We start from the raw sequence: 17015 nt of genomic DNA on the forward strand, positions 1-17015 counted from the left end.
TTCTCCACTAGCACAGTTTCATACAGGACACAAACTACTCACAAGTTTGAGCTTGAGTAAAAAAACCAAAAGGCCTCCACCAACCATTAGAAACTCAAAAGAGACAAAAAACTTAGCTCTCTGGAAAAGTTAAAAGTTCCAATTGTAGTGATATTGACACCTGTTATCATACTGTTATGTCATAGTCATATCGGTATTCACGATATCAAATCACATGTTATTTATTAAATCTATTCTACTAACAAGAGTGTTCTTCGAAGGTAAAAGAAAAAGAAAACAAATAAAATTAGAAGGTAACACACGCATTTATGAATATTGAGAGTGAGCAAAGCTTAATGTAAAAAACTTGGAAGGCAAAGCAAACAAAATACAAACCAGGACTATAGACATGCATACAAGAGCAACAAAAATACTGGCTTTGCAGGCCGATGGCTTGTGACTAGCATTGCAGAGGAAGTATATTTTATAATAGATGTTCACATCTAGGAAAACTTTAAGAAGTCTAGTCAGTCCACACTCAACATTGAAAAAAATCCTTACGAGCACTGCCGTTTCTTCTTTTTCTTCTTTCTCATCTTCACTCCATGAGTCTTCTTCCTTTTCTTTCTCCTCCTCTTTTTTTGCCGCTTCTTTCTCCTCTTCCTTAGAACGGGCTGTCGTCTTATCCTCTTCCTCTTCTTCTGCGGCCTCTAGCTTACTCTGAAGTTCCATGGTCAGTTGATCCATATCTTCCTGCACCTCATCCTTATCCTCATTCTCCTCAGCACTTTTCTCATCATCATCGCCTTTCTTGTTCTTCTTGGATGATTTCTTCTTTTCTTCCTCCTCATCGTCTTCTTCCTCTTCATCATCACCTTCTGATCCACTCTCCTCATTGAGTTTTTTTCCCTGCAAGGCCAAGTTAAGTTAGTTCTACACCAGTGACCAGATGCACGATATGCCACATGTCATTTCATCACCCCACATTTCACTTCATGCCAACCAAACAGGGACAAAGCAGTACTGTACGACAAAATCACAAATCACGCACAAACTTAGGAGACCCAGTTCAAACAAATAAAAGAGAAAAACAGAAGAACAGTAAACGGAAATCTCAATTTTCTCCAACAAAAAAAAAAAAGACCTTTCAATTATTTTTTTTTAAGTTCAAGAAAAAAAGTATAAGGAATAGTTTAAATGACAAGTCAAAGAGAAAAGTTTGAAAGAAAAGTTCAGAGGAAACTTTTACATAGTAATGTGTTTACCATCTCCTTTGACAGGCTGAAGTTATTTCACAAATGGATAAACTATGAGAAGTATGAATGAACAAAGCTTTGAGTCCACTACATGCATTGTTTTCTGTGAGGAAATTTGTCAACTATGCTGAAAAGAACAAAGTCAAACCTGTCTTGAGCACCTTAACATATCAGATAACTACCTTAGAGAATGTTTGAAACACTATGTACTGAATATATCGAGTGTAACAGATAGGTACACGGGATATCTGGGCTGAAAAAATTATAGTAGGTAATAGAGGAAGCTTGCAATGTACATTCAGACCACAGACAAAGCAACTCTGTTGACAGCAGTTGAGAGTCAATTCAATATCCAAGAAAAAGTAATAAGTTTTTTGTTTTTTTATAGTAGAAGGTTTTACGGTGCTTGCAACTGCATAAGGTCATATGAGCGCCAAAGTAATAAGTGACAAATAATTAATTAAAATTTTTTTAGTTGATGTATTCATGAAAACATTTTTTGCTTGCCGTTGTCAGTTTTAGATTTACAGTAAAAACCCTTTGCTTACTGTAGTCTTTGTTTACCTCAGTTTTCCATCAAATACTCTTTGCTTGCCTTGATAGTTTAAGCAGAAATACCCTTTACTTGCTGCAGAAGTTAGTTTTAGCTGAAATATCCAAGTGCTTGTGACAATGCAAAATTGAATTTTAACCATTTGATGTCAGGCCTTAGTTTAAGTGACGGGCAGTTTAAAAGTGAAACACAGAAACAATAAACTCTTTTCAGAAAGTCCATACCTAGGAACCTCATGGCATGGAAGATAAGACAAGAGATAGGCAATCAAAAGATGGGAAACCATTTCTGGCCGTGCTTGATGGGAAATTATTCTAGGGAAATGTGCTTTCCTCTGTTTTTAAAAAAAATCCATCAGCTTACAAATGAGTTCTTGGGAACAGGAAGGCAAAGAATGTCACGTCTATGACTTAATGGAATATAAGTTTTTTCTGGTCTCGATACCATATAGGAACCTGAGGAACTCTGACCACAGGAGGAGATCAAAGCCGATACAAAATCACTTCAATTCTATCCACATGGGACTTCACCAGTGTTTCCAAAACTTTCTTCAGATAGGTGGCCTATAAATCTTTTAGTTTAATAGGGCAAAGAAAAGTGCTTGTGAAAGTAATCTTGCAGATGCCTTAACACTTTGCCATCATATTTTGGGGAAAATCCAAAGAAACTGGGTGGTAAAGATCGCCAATCGGCGAGATAAGGCGGCAAAGTGTTAAACTGAATTCAACACATGAAAATCTCTTTCCAGTCACAAGCGATACCAAATTGACACAATTTCTAAAAACATATCATGTCAACAGGTAAACTAACTGAAAGATGAAAATTAATTAAAGTATACGCAAATACACAGATATATATAAATGAAAAATCCCAAATGAACGTAATATCCGGAATCAAATTCATCATTACAGAAAACAAAGCAGGGCCAAGAGCTTGTTACAAGGAAAGTCCATAAGAATTTGAGAACTGTTTCACCCACTTGGAGAATGTCTTCGAGCAAAAGACCGTGCAATACAGGCTCGAGACCACTGTTTGAACAAAACAAAACACGGAACTTGACCACACTAAATCATGAAAACAACTGACAAACCACAGAAAAAAGTGACCAGTTAGTAGAAGTAGCTGTGATAATAATATACCTAAACTCAGGCAAACACAGTGCACACTCACAGGCACACATGTGGACAAATTGGAGACTTGCAATATTGCACACAATGCACAAACTCTTTTTTACAAATTATGGACACGCTATTTGCTTCCTGGAAAGCCAAGACGTTTCTGAGTATTGTAGGGTCTGCTGGAGTAATAACAGTCGTATAGTGCAAAGAGTATGTTGTAGAGCAAGGATAGGCGCTGAATAAATGCAAATATCATTATTGTCATATATGCGCATGTGTTATTGTTTTTGCTGCGAGTGCTGATTACTTAATGATTTGCAGCTTGCTTTTTGTTGTAGATAAAGAAAAGCATGTTGGTATGATAAGAGTGTTATAGTTATTGGACAAGCACTACTGTTTTGTTTGTTGAAGTAAAAAGAAGCACATAAACATAATAACATTCATTTCATCCAAGGGAAAAGTCTGACAGACAGACAGACAGACAGACAGACAGACAGACAGACAGACAGATAGACAGACAGAAAAGAAGGGAGAAGGAGCCTTCCAACCACCCCCATAAAGCACCATTACCCGTTTCACTCTCCTACAACCCATGAAAGAAAAGAAAAGCAGAATTCCCAGATAATAGTGAAAAAACACATTCCCTCAGGACTGTCTCATTACAAAACAGATTTTCTTTTTTTTTAAAACTTACTCTATTGCATAAGGCATTTAATATTTCCTCTGTAGTAAGTGGAAGAAAAATTGGTTTTATTACAGCAAAAAAGGCCAGTGTGGGATAATATCATTCGCTTTGGTAAGTGTTTTACAGCGCTGGTAACTGCATGAGGATAATAATAATATCCTAAGATGTTGGTTTGTCTATGTCAACCTACAAAACAAAACCTTTCAACCAAAGTTTTTTTCCCTCTTTGGTGGAGTCTTTCCCCTTCCAATCTCATTTTGGTAGTTCTATTATGCTCCTTTTCTATGTGACGGTCTTATCATGCACTCTTATCCTCCACTTTCCATTGGCATTTCGTGTCTCTCTACATTGTGAAGATGAGACTAGAAAATATAGCAGAAACATTTAGCAAAGATTCACATGCAGCAGTAAGTCATGTATCAGAGTTAGTGTCCACTGTGATGTACGTCAAATTCATCAAATTAAAAAAAATCGAAAGCTTCTTCCTCCACCTTGTACAACTACCATTCTTTCAAAATAAAGTCCGGAGAATGTTTTTACCTCGAAGCAATTTGCTTTATAGTTTCAAGTTTATATGATAATGATGACCATAACCAATCCCACTCCAATAAAAAGTAGTATGCAAAAGCATCATAATCAAATAATAATATTTTAAACCATACATTATAATTATCCCTAAAAAAAAAAAAAAAATAATAAAAAAGGTGTAATACTAAATAATTGTTCTTCTTCCAGCTGGAGTCTTAACCGTACACAACAAAAAAGCCTTTATAGAACTCAATGTACTTGAAGGCCAGAAAACCGTGATGCTAACTCACACATCAAATCAATCTGTGTATAACACACACACACATAACGCAACCAACACAACTTTTGCATGCCAGAAGTAACCCGGTGGTGAGTGAACACATCATGACTCTATGGAAGAGGCAAATACCTGCAGGAGGGCCGGCAAAGTTCTGGGCGAGGGCCCAAGATGGCGAGGAGAAACCAAGGGTCTTAAGGGTGCCTAAAGGATGTGAGGGTCAGAGTTATGTACTGATCAGTTCGCTCATTTGGCTTGAGGTCAAATCACCCTGAGTTATACTTTGACAGGTAACTTGACAGTACAAAGACTGGGTGGGTTAAGTGCCGTAAGGGGCCCCATTGAACAGAAATCAGAAGATAAATTGGTTAAATATATTCCCATTGAACAGATGTTAGAAGACAAATTGGTCAAACAAATTCCCATTGAACAAAAATTAGGCAAAAAATTGGTCAAACAAATTCCCATTGAACAGAAATCAGAAGAGAAAATGGTCCAAAAAGTTCTCATTGAACAGACATTAAAAAAAAAATCGGTCAAATGAGATCCCATTGAACAGAAATTATATGAAAAATTTGTCAAACTCCCATTGAACAGACATTAGAAGAGAAATTGGTCAAATACGTTCTTATAGAACAGAAATTAGATGGAAAATTGGTCAAACTCCCATTGAACAGAAATAAGAAGACAAACTGGTCATGAGGTCCGTGAAAACAGTATTGTTAAGAATGTCAGGACAAACGGAAAAATTGAGGGCACATTTTGTAGATGTACAGCCCAAGAGGGCATACCCTCAAGCAAGACATCAAAGCTCAAAAAAGACTTCTTTACTATACCTGTCAACAATGGCTACTATTCAAAGTAGTTTGAAGTATTTATTACGCTATGTTACTTGTTACGAATGTTATAACAGAACAAAATCAGTCCACTCGGATCAACAAAGTCGTCTTTTCTTTTTCTCTGTTTCAAAGTTTTAACACTTAAGTAACTCATGTGGTTTGAATTCAGGATGCGCTTCACTCAGATGGGTCTAAATGTTATCATAGAATGAAATCTCTCTACCCAAATCAATACAGCTGTCTTTTCTTTTTCTCCATTTCAAAATCTTATCTTGTAAGAAACTCGTGCGCTTTGAATTCAGGATGCGCTTCACTCAGATGAGTTTATTTGGCCAACCAAATCGGCATGGGCCAACCTGTGGACAGACAGGTCCCTACAATATGTGAGTGAGAAATGATACGCTCGCCGTCTTCACATGATTCATTTGGTTTGTTTTAGTAAGGGTTTTAAGGCACTAGCAATACAATATGGTCATAGAAGTGCCGAAGATTAGAGGTGTTACTGTTACAAGAGAGTAACATACACAAATAAGAAGGAGGAGAAAAAAGGACAATAGATGTTTGATAGGAAAGAAGAAGCTCACCACACCAGAGCACCCGCCAACCACCCACTCATTTGGTTTGGAGTAGATGATGTAAGTAAGACTAACAAGTAATCAGAAGTTAATGTTTTACAGCTGCTATTGGAACCGTATCCTAAGGGTCACAACAGAAGTACAATGTAACTGGGTTGTGCATCGTCATAAAAGCGTATCAAAGTGCCTGAATGTAATGAGTGCATTTCTTTGTTGATGCTGAATCTTTGTTTGTTGATGTTCCGATGTATCCATCGAAAAATTCCCTTTTGAATCAATGGGAGGGAGAGGGAAAGGGAGAGGGAGAGAGGGAGAGGGAGAAGGAGAGAGAGAGAGAGAGGGAGAGGGAGAGAGAGAGAGAGAGAGAGCGAGAGAGAGAGAGAGAGAGGTAGACAGAGAGAAAGAGAGAGACAGAGAATGAGAGAGAGAGAGAGAGGAAAAAGAGAGAGGAAAAAGAGAGAGGAAAAAGAGAGAGAGAGAAAGAGAGAGAGAAAGGGAGAGAGAGAGAAAGAGAGAGAGAGAAAGAGAGAGAGAGAGAGAGAGAGAGAGAGAGAGGAGGGAAATCTGGGGCTGGTGAGGGGGGAGCGGGCAGAGGGAAAAAGGATAGAAAAAGGAGCAAAAGGAGATCATTTTCAACAGCATTATTCTATTGAGATAACACACCTTGACACGAGACTGCAGCTGAAGCACATACATAATATTACGTATGACATATAGCAACATCTGTGTGAAGCCCCTGCTTCCAACACCATACACGTATCTACACCCTGGTTAGACTAGACATTCCGTAGCCCAAACCACAAGCGCATGCACGAGAAAAAAGCCTGTACCTGAGAAGTGTGAGGCAGTAGCCGTCTGGGAGACGCTACGGGGAATTTACCACCCGAGGCCTATGAGCATGGCGAAATGTACCAAGAAATAATATCAAGAGTCACACACTCGGAAGCAGAGGTCGTTATACTATGCTTACAAGGCTCAAACAGATCTATACTTAAGTGGTAGGAAATTCAAAGAAAAATAACTATCGCTTTACTTTGTAAAGCATGTACCCCTTCCCCCCAAACAAAATAAAATATTTTTTAAAAAAAAGATAATCAAAAGTATAAATGTGAAATAAAATGTTCTTAACCACAGAAAAGGAAAGGGGGCTTAATGGAACTTATTTATTAATAATATTTTCGATAGATAAGATAAACATACATAATAGATGGTCAGTGAATCTAAACCGTTGTATCTTAGTGTAATAACGAGCTACAGATTCATATTGAATCTTCTGTAATATCTCAACATAGCATGGGTCACATCATTAACAAGAGGTATTATTTTGAGGATTTTAGAACACAGTGTTTGTGTTAGGAGAGAGAGGGGAGGTATTAAAAGGAATGAGGATTTACTGATTGTCATAATATATATACAAAGATGAGGCAGGAGATGAGAACGGAACTGATATTGTTTCTATGTATTAAAGGAAGAAAAAAACATCTTTGTTGCTAGAATTTACTACAGACCACTTTCACTATGCAAGCAGCACACTCAGTCTGGGAGTGAGAGGCTGAACAGTACGCTCAAGTGAGCAAACTCGAGAATACTTGTGGAGTTTGGGAAGATTTCTGCAACTTTCCTTCAACAATTAACATCATACCCGAGTGAGTAATCTCGAGAATACTTGTAGAGTTTGAGAGGATTGCTTTAACTTTCCATGAACTAATGACATTATACCCCAGTGAACAATCTAAAAATTACTTGAGGAGTTTGGGAAGATTTCTGCAACTTTCCTCGAACTAATAACATAAACGTATCCACTACAAGGGTAAGAAGGGATCAAACAAAAGCTAAATCAGTCATGTATGTAGTTATTTTAATTCAAAACTTTGAAACAATATTTTAACATAAACCAAATGGTCTTTTTTCTTTCCCATTACTACTTATGGAAAATAATGGTAAATAGAGACCCTTAAAGTTTAAAAATTAAGTCCTACTGTTAGCATCATTTATATTTATCATTTTTTTTATCTGCGTTTAAATCTTACTGGGTCACAATGACACTGAATGAAAATCAATAATGAAGTGCCAGCAACTTGTTCATATATTAAGTTAGTCAAAGTACATACAATAATCTAGACTAAACTTGACTCTGTTCATCTGGTCAGCTCCATCAAAAACTAAGAGAGCCATGACAGAATTGCCAACATGCTGCCTGCAGAGGCTAGAGACTTCTGAGAGCCTATAAAGCACTGATATGTTTCAACACTAAAGAAAAAAATTGACGGTATACACAGAACATAGTTGAGATGATCTCACCTTTTTCTTTTTCTTGTGGCTGTCATCTTCTTCCTCCTCCTTTTCAGATCCATGTCCTTCATCCCAATCGGAGCCTACAAAACCCAGTTACAGAAATAAAGATGTTAGTCATCATAACATGGTCATGCCAACATCTCTAAATGTTACACCACATTATCCCCCTATATTTCTCTTTCAACTGGAATGATGACAATTTTTTTTCTTACTTGCAGAGGGTATATGTAAATGTCCATTGAAATGGTGTAAGTAAAAAAATAATACCCCAGGTAAAAACTTAGAGCGTCTAAATCTGAAAATGAGAGGAAATCTCTAAACATACTATTACAAGAAGTTTCTTCTCATATCCAGAACTATGCTCAGCATTTAAATCACACAGAGCAATGCAAGCCCCAGAAGATAACAAAAGTAAGTATCTTTTAATGTTGGTGTTTTGAGCCCCCATCAACACAGTTAAGACTATTTTTTGAGGCAGGCTTAAACCCTGACTGTCAGGGCCAATCCTAGCTGACAGGAATAGTTAAAAAGACTTAAGGTTATCAATAAAAAAATCTTCCAGCATGAGGACTGAACTCAGGTCTTCTGCATGCCTAGGCTAGGCCTCTAACCATTACACCACAGATGCCCGAGTAAACATCTGTCAATTCCTCAAATCTCTAGCACAAGCGCTCACAACAAGCTTCTAGTGAATGTTCTCTTCCGTCCTTCTTACAGCTATGAGAATGACAATCCTTGTCTGCCTTTTGGGAAGATGTGGCTCTTATTGTGCAAACTTAAGGAAAACAAAGATTTAAAAACTGAAATTTAGACATAATACGTCAATGGTCTCAGGCACACGCCATCTAAGTCTGGAATATACTTCCCTTTTTTTTTTACAGAAGAAAGAAAATGATTTGCTCGAAACTGGCAGCATACCACTGATGCCTGATTACAGGACTCTTTGGGACATTTATATTGGAATATATGTGTAAATAGACATGATGTAAAACAGGGTTTCCTTGCTATCTAAAGTATAAAAGCATAAGAGGAAAATTCAGATTTAGATGGATTGTATCTGAAGCAAGGGATATGGACGGAAATGGATATATACAGAAAAGTGGGAAGACACGGAGTGACATCAAGCGATTAGCCCAGGATAGGGAAAGGTGGAAAGTGTTTGTTTGTGGTCTATATCCTGATCCAGGTCGAGAAAGACAATGATGATGATGAAGTGATATGGAAGCATGAGTTACCAAGTTTTGGTGCAAGAGGCTTGAGGAGAGCGACTCCATTCTGCTTCTGCTGTAGGTGGGGGGCTGCTTTCAGCGGCGGCATCGTGGCGGAGAGGATCGACTGCTCCGTCTGTCGATGTAGGGCCGGCAGCGTCTGGTTCATGGAGGAGTTAGACCGCTGGAGACAAAAAGCAGCACATAATAATAATAATAATAATAATAATAATAATAATAATAATAATAATAATAATAAACAGCATTCATATATTCCAAATTCCCGCACTACAGCAAGATTAATGCCATTTACAATCTATATTGTTACCACAGCAGCTCTGATACTGAAAGCATTCTGAGACAATCTCAACTTCCTGGGGAGTAAACAGTGCCAGCTGCTACTTTACAGGCACTAAAACACTTAAATACTGACAAGATCTTTTGTGATCTATGGCTGGGTAACCTAGGTGAAGTGAGGAAAATTCGTGTGAAGTGTCTTTCTCAAGGACACAATGTCGGGCCTGAGCCTCAAAACTCTGAACTTTCAACTTCACAATCACGAGACCTGTGACTTTATTACAAGACTACAGATGCCACATTTAAAGCAGAATAAAAAATTGATAGTGGTCTTTTTTTCTTTTCATCTTAATGAATAAACATAAGATTCAACTTTCCATAAATTTCAGTAGAATGAGACATTTGATTAAAAAAACCAGCTAAACCTTTATACACTATAACACTGATAGGTTGAACACAGAAGACTCGAAATCACGCATCTGTCAAACTGAGCCTGCGATTCTGTTTTTTTTTTTTTTTTTTCTTCTCTTCTTTATCTTTGTAAGATGTCTCTCGAACTATGGATCCCTTGAACTACCGATGCCGGTCCTGACAAATTCGAGCTATCCGTGTTATACTGTATATGAGCTGAAAAGCTTTGTTTGGTATTGGGAAGACTAAGAATATGTAGAAATTTGTCCAACAGTATGCCTACAACAAGTGATAATAATGCTACAATGGTAAATTATGAGAAAACGTCAGTGGAGCACCTGTACTTCATTTCTCCGCCTCTCTCTGGCAGATAAGGTTCGAGACAAGGATGGGGAATCTCCATTGGCTATCGTCACTGATGCCTGCTTCAGCTCAGCTGTCTTCATTTCGTCCACCTCTCCGTCACTCTCAACCTCACCATTCTGTGTCTTGGGTCGTGCCGTTACGATCATGTGACAACCCCCACAAGCAGCCTGATAGACAAAGATATTTTTAAAAAGCTTTTTACAGCAACAACAACATAAAAAACCAAAGAATTCTTAGCTTTATTAAAAAACGGTTCAAACATAAGTAAAAACTTATCTTCAGTCTTCTATTTAAAAAATCTCTCAAGTTTTACCCCATATTAACTCAAATATTTGTGGTTTCCATATGTTCAAAACAGAAATTTCTTAAAATGAGCAGTTCATTTCAGTTGTCATCTAATTTTGTGTTCTTCAACACAAGAATTACTATTACATATTTTATTTATATACATCTAATGTTAATGACCTACTGGACAGGTAATTTTCAAAGCAAAAGCATCTGGCCAAGAGGAGAAAGTAAAGAAGAAGGAAAGAAGAATGAGAAAATGAAAAAGCAACACTCCAAAGTCATAGCTGCCACTCAGAAATTTACAAAAAGGAGGAAATTCACGCGAAGGCGTACGCGCGCTCTCCGAAACCAGTGAGATCCAGAGGCAATATATACTGGAAAATCTAGCCTATGGTTTTGGAAGGGAAAACTGTCATATTGTTAACCATAGGCAACTGAATTAAAATGTATTTGAAAAAAACAACAACAAACAAACAAACATAAAGGCCGTAAGTTGACTAACAAGCATTCGAGTCAATTTGACAGTTTGGACTTGGTGACTAAAAATCCAGTGTTTTTTTGCCAGCTGGTGTCTTATAAAAAGATTTCTTTCTCTTTAAACTTGTACATACATAGACGTAGAGCAGTATCGGATCAAGGATACACAGGCACTCCTGTACAATGGTGATCCCGTTTGCACTTAGTGCCCCTGTAGTGTGTTTCTTATTTAGAGATAAACTGAATTAAAATTATAGCCTAGGCTATCTAATCTAGATCTAGATATATCTAAATATGTGTAGATCTAGATTATATCTAGATCTAGAGACAGATTTTCTAGATCTAGATCTAGATTCACTTCCGCAGCAGCCCCAATAGCCGTCATGTAAACAAACGGGACCGCAATTGTAATTGTACAGGAGTGCCGCGGGCCGCGATTTCTTTTGCAAAAAAACGGCTAGATCTAGATCTAGATCTAGTTCAATTTTCTAATGAACTTTTCAAGTCGCACACCGGCTGCTTCTTTCTCATTCCAGCTCCTTTTATTTTTGCATTCTGAATCAATTTCTCTCGAATTTCCGCCAATTTCAATGACAACTCGGCGCGCTAACGTCCCGATGCCCGATCGACACTGTGTTGCTCCACAACAATAAACAATGTGAAACTAGCGCTGGGCCTAGAAGAACGGAAGTAGAAAGCTACGGGCGGACATGCGCAAACCGCGTTTTCGTCTCTCTCCCGGGTCGGTGTTTTCCGCGGGGGAAAAAAAGTATGAAATTTGCGACCAAGAGCGGTCCAGCGGAGGAAGGAGGAAAGTTGCGGGAAAAGCTAGATGTAGCGGAGTTTCCGCTATTTAGCGGGAAAGTGGCAGCTATGAAAGTAAATGTCACAAATAGGCCAACTTCTTGGTAAAGATGTTCGTGAGTGAAGCAACAACATCAAGGGTTATGTCTCCTGCTGAGATGCAGTAATTCATCAACCCCCTTCACCCACTAGGGGAAAAACAGGAAAATTATTAGCACTTCAAATAAAACAATGCAGTGCTCAAGTCCACCATATCATTTGAAATGTCCATTTTATCAATTAAAGATCTAATCAATTACTTTGAGTAAGACATGGACAAATCCTAGAAAAAAACATACTTAATATGGGCCTTTAGACTATTTGGTAAGATTATTCATATTCACTCTACCTTATCAACATGAAACTGTGCAAATCGTTGACAATGGAAAGGTTTGAACTGGTTTGAGAACTGGTCGCTCCCGTGAGCCAGCTTGCCGTGTCTCCCATCACCAAATGTGTAGAGTTGACCTTTCTCTGTGGTCGGGAAAGAGCAAAAAAGCTTGCTTTATTAAGTGAATTGGTGACAGGTACGGAGTCTTTAAAAAAAAAAGTAAAGCATAATCTTTGTCATGATAAAAAACCAGCACAGCAGTAATTATGCTGTACTGGGAGAGATGCAAACAAGAAATAAAATAGCTCGCAGCTTACAGTAAGGCTTTTAAAATCAGGACAAAGACTAACTTAGCATCAGCACAAAAATCAGATACAAGGATATTTGACAGTAAAGTTGATGTATATAGAATCACAACAATTTTATTTGAAATCAATAGTAAAAAGTCTGATAAAATGCCTTTTTTTCTCGAAACTACTATGTATTAAAAACTGGTCTTTTGTCAGCCAACAACAGAGCTGTTGTCAGTACCTGAGATAAGAGCCGTGAAGGATTCTCCACAGAAGACTCTGGACACTTTGAATGGCAGAGAGAGGAGAGTTGGGGATGTGGCCAACAGTATGCCCGTACCTAGACCTAGCTGACCACTCTCTCCATCTCCAAAAACATACACATTGCCTGGTTCTGAAAATGCACGAGATGGACATATGAGATAATGAGTCGGGTGAAGATGTGTTGAATTAATAACAAAAAAACAGTAATGCATTCTCTAAAAGTGACAGCATTAAAAAAATTAGTTCCTGTTTTATCACATGTTAAACAGCATGAACATTAGCGTAGGGAGAAATTTAAAAAGCTTTAAATAAAAGACTAAAACAAAACAACAACAAAATCCTATTTTAAAAAAACCCTCCACATCTGGAGTAGTATTATATCAAAAGTAGCCAACGTACAGCGAAATACTCCATCTATTTTGTGGGGATACTGTATTCCACTCAGCCCAGGTTAGTCCTGACATGCAGGGTTGAAGCAATATACCGTCTAAATTATCTAAATTGTGTCAATGGGGATGTAAAAACACTTACAATTACAGTTCTCCTCTTCAGAACTCACCTGTGAGAGCAACAGTGTGGGCACTGCCACAGGCCACCCATTTGACCGGCTCTGGGATTCCCGTGACTTCACGGGGGACGTTGGTGGTCGTGATATCCTCTGGGAGACCCAGCTTGCCGGACTCCGATTCTCCCATTGTGAACAGTTTCCCATCATCTGAAGAGACACAAAGTCAGACAAGAACTTCAGAGACAAAATCAGACTGAACTAGAAAAAATGTAACTCTGACTTGGAACATCTTCATGAAGAAAAAGTTATATGTAACAGCTCAATAATGTGAGACATCCAAGAGAACTCCTATTAACAAATTGTTGAACTGACTGCTTGTTATCATCTTTTAACCTAAATAAATCAGTTAATAAAAACAGCCATTCACCTGTGACTTTTGCAGTATGACACTACCTACCGGCCACATAAACCACCATCTACCCATATAGAAGCTGTCCTACTGACACTGCTTGACATTACCAATCTACCTGAGTTCATTAATTACAGTCAAACCTGTCCAAAATAATCACCCACTGTTGAGCAGAAAAGTGGTCATCTAGAACAGGCGGTCCTCTTGGACAGTGTCATTATAAAACAGAAAAAAATACAAAAGGGGAGAGGGGGGAGGAGAGGGGGAAGTAGGAAGTGGTCATTTGTACAGATGTTTTTCTTGACATAGGTAGTTGTTAGTGCAGGTTTGACTGTAATTCACCCTTGTATTCAACTCTTTATCTCCGAGGGGGGTAAACCCAGTAAGCCGGGGCCCTATTTTAGTTCAAAGTTTAAAATTGACATTTACATCACTAATTTGGTCCTCAAATCAAAACTAGTAAACTATTTCGATAGTCCTTCACCTAATGAATGAAATTCCGGTGAAAGAGACTTGTTTTTGGCCATTGCTGAAAAGTAATTTGATGTTGAAGTTGTCGTAAAGGAATGCGCCTGAGCCGCTGCGGCTCACTGGCACAGGGGTCCCGACCTCGAGTCGCTAGGAGCGGCTTGCCGGAGATAAGGAATTAGGATAAAATATAAAAACATCCACTCACCAGTGACGACCGCTGTATGATAGTAGCCACAGGCCACACAGACCACAGGCCTGTCCATCAACAAAGGCACAGGCTCTGCCACAGCCTCCTCCTCCTCCATGCCCAGCTCTCCGTCCTCATTCCTCCCCCACACAAACACACGTCCGTCCTCTGTAGGACAAACGACAGCAATATGAAATAGGTTTGTTTGAGGAAAGAGAAGCACCATCCACATGAGAATAGTGATTTAGTTTAGTTTTAGTAAAAGTTATGCTGCAACACAAATAGGTCAAATGAGTGCTGAAGATTGGAGGTGATACAAGAAAATAATATACAAAGAAAAGAAGGAAGAGAGATAAGGACAACAGAGCACTCGCTAAATTCCTGTAAGGTCATCTAATGAAAGAAGTAAGACAGACAGACAGAAGCCACAGAGGAAAAGTAACGAAATCATACATAGCTGTTAACTTTTCAAAACCAAAACAGACTCTTCCTCCGAGGCACATCAAGATGAAGGGCATTGGAATAATAACCTCCCTCAGTACCCTTCCAACACACTTTCCTGTATTCAGTAAATTCAAAGCTTACAAGCTACAATAATGTGAGAAATATTTGTTAGAGATCTCCAATTTTGTACAGGCATAACTCTTATTTATTTTACTCATCAAATAATTCAGTTTCAAAATGTCATACATAACTAAAAAACAGTCTCGAGTAGACAATCTATAACTTTTTACCACAACCTACAACCATACTACCACACAACAGCCACTTGTTGGAAAGCAAAGTTACATCATTTTAGCTTAGGTAATAGCATCTTGTTAAACACTTACATACCGAAGGCTCACATAGTGAAAAACCCTTAAGTACCGCAGAAGCCACGGTAGAATTTTTAAAATAAAAAAACCCATTGATTTACAAAGTTTCATCAACCACTGCTATCAAATAGAGTAACTTTCTTTGTTATTAACTTCAGTACCATGGCTCCGTTCGTTGTTTAAATATGTCTAGTGTGCCCGGTCAAGTTGGCGACTATAAAAGTCGCAAAGGTCGCCAGCAGTAAAGAGCACATACTACTGCAGCCTGGCAACTAAAGTCGCTGGCGGTACTAAAAATGTTGAATGAACACCCCCACAACCATCCATCTAATGGAACACCTTTCATACCAGAGAGAGCCACTGAATTTCCGGAGCCAGCTGCCAGCATCCTGAACTCCATTGGATCCAAACTTTCGACGCATCGTGGTGTGAACAGGTCTGAAACATCCTTGATACCCAACTGGGAGTCGGAGTTACTACCAAATGAATAAATGCGACCAGATTCTGAAATAAATTCCAATGCACGAGAGAAAAAAATGTTAGAGTCAGGTTTGGTTAAGACAAACCCTGCTGAATGAAATAAAATGTAGAAAAATACAATACTTTGGTCGCTTAAAATGGCATGAGACCATTGTGAAAGAGATGCTTGAAGGAAGGATATGGGGCAGGAGAGCCAGGGGAAGACAAAGAGTAACATGGATGGACAACATGAAAACATGGCCTGGCCTGGATATAGCAGAATGTGAAACGGCAGCTTGCAACTATGAAGGATGGAGGGTCATTACATGTCAACATATGAGTAAGATATGACACCTCTAGCAATCTAGGTTCTGTTTAGTGTTGAATATATAATGTTATAGCATAGCAAACAAAACTGACAGAATGTTATTGTTCTTATTTGTCCTTCTCTCTAAATACATATCGATTGCTCAGTGAAAGCCTCCATCATACGTCACTTTTCAAAATGTGTGTGGTGGCCTGGGAAAACCAGGCGGAAGACGCAAATCCCCAAGCCTAGCTACAGCTCCATAAACACAAAATATTGATTTTTTATCGAATTTGAGATTATAGCCAAATCTTTTTATTTATCCATTTTTCTAACTAAAAATTGTAATGCTAATGCCTAAAACAGTTGGAAAATCTGTTTTTGAAGACAATATCTAAGGTACCCTATGACGCTCGCAATCGGAAAAATCATCGAAAATTGCCTTTGAAGAACGAAAAATTGACAAATTTCAGCCGGCTGTGGAAGGTTTCCGTCTAAAAATAGACCCCGTATATTTGGTATGGTTTTAAAGCTTGTTTTCTCTACTTCTACTTTCCAACACTGAAGAGTGCGCAGAAGTAATATATACGGGTATTTAGTGCGCATCCAATCAGCGAGCACGGTACAAAATTCAGTCTTCCGTTTTCTTTGTCCTACTTGCGCGAGGGAAGCTACAGCCTCACAAGTCACGCAGTTCGTCATTTTCGCTTCGGGCATACAGCTGAATCTGTTCCCTATCGACATTTTATTGTTTGGACTTCATTGGCATTGTTTTGAAAAGAAATTCAAGATATTCCGTCGACCACTACAAGTCGAGACGAGTGATCATGGCGACGTCAAGCGAGGAAATCGCCAAGCTACTGAACAGCTGTTCGCGGACCGTTGTTGACAATGTTGGTAACGACTCCATTCAGGATTTTCTTGATGATTATTTCGGCTCAAGAAGCGACGCTGATTCTGATTCAGATTCTACAGAGTC

At 38.5% G+C, this 17015-nt stretch overlaps 1 protein-coding gene across 1 annotated transcript in view; it reads right to left on the bottom strand.

Annotated features, from left to right (window-relative positions):
- LOC101847588 (X-linked retinitis pigmentosa GTPase regulator) overlaps positions 1-17015 on the bottom strand; it is a gene marked incomplete at its 3' end in the record, with an annotated part of 28436 nt that overhangs the window by 4239 nt on the left and 7182 nt on the right. The window contains exons 5-15 of the mRNA XM_035970054.1: positions 15619-15774; positions 14474-14623; positions 13440-13595; positions 12858-13010; positions 12345-12469; positions 10360-10554; positions 9341-9497; positions 8112-8185; positions 6641-6700; positions 4529-4600; positions 541-888 (exon numbers count right to left, since the gene is read on the bottom strand). Of these exons, the coding sequence (XP_035825947.1) occupies positions 541-888; positions 4529-4600; positions 6641-6700; positions 8112-8185; positions 9341-9497; positions 10360-10554; positions 12345-12469; positions 12858-13010; positions 13440-13595; positions 14474-14623; positions 15619-15774 (1646 nt within the window). The remainder of the gene's footprint in view (positions 1-540; positions 889-4528; positions 4601-6640; positions 6701-8111; positions 8186-9340; positions 9498-10359; positions 10555-12344; positions 12470-12857; positions 13011-13439; positions 13596-14473; positions 14624-15618; positions 15775-17015) is intronic.

This window comes from Aplysia californica, unplaced genomic scaffold, assembly GCF_000002075.1.
Source record: "Aplysia californica isolate F4 #8 unplaced genomic scaffold, AplCal3.0 scaffold00215, whole genome shotgun sequence".
NCBI lineage: Eukaryota > Metazoa > Mollusca > Gastropoda > Aplysiida > Aplysiidae > Aplysia > Aplysia californica.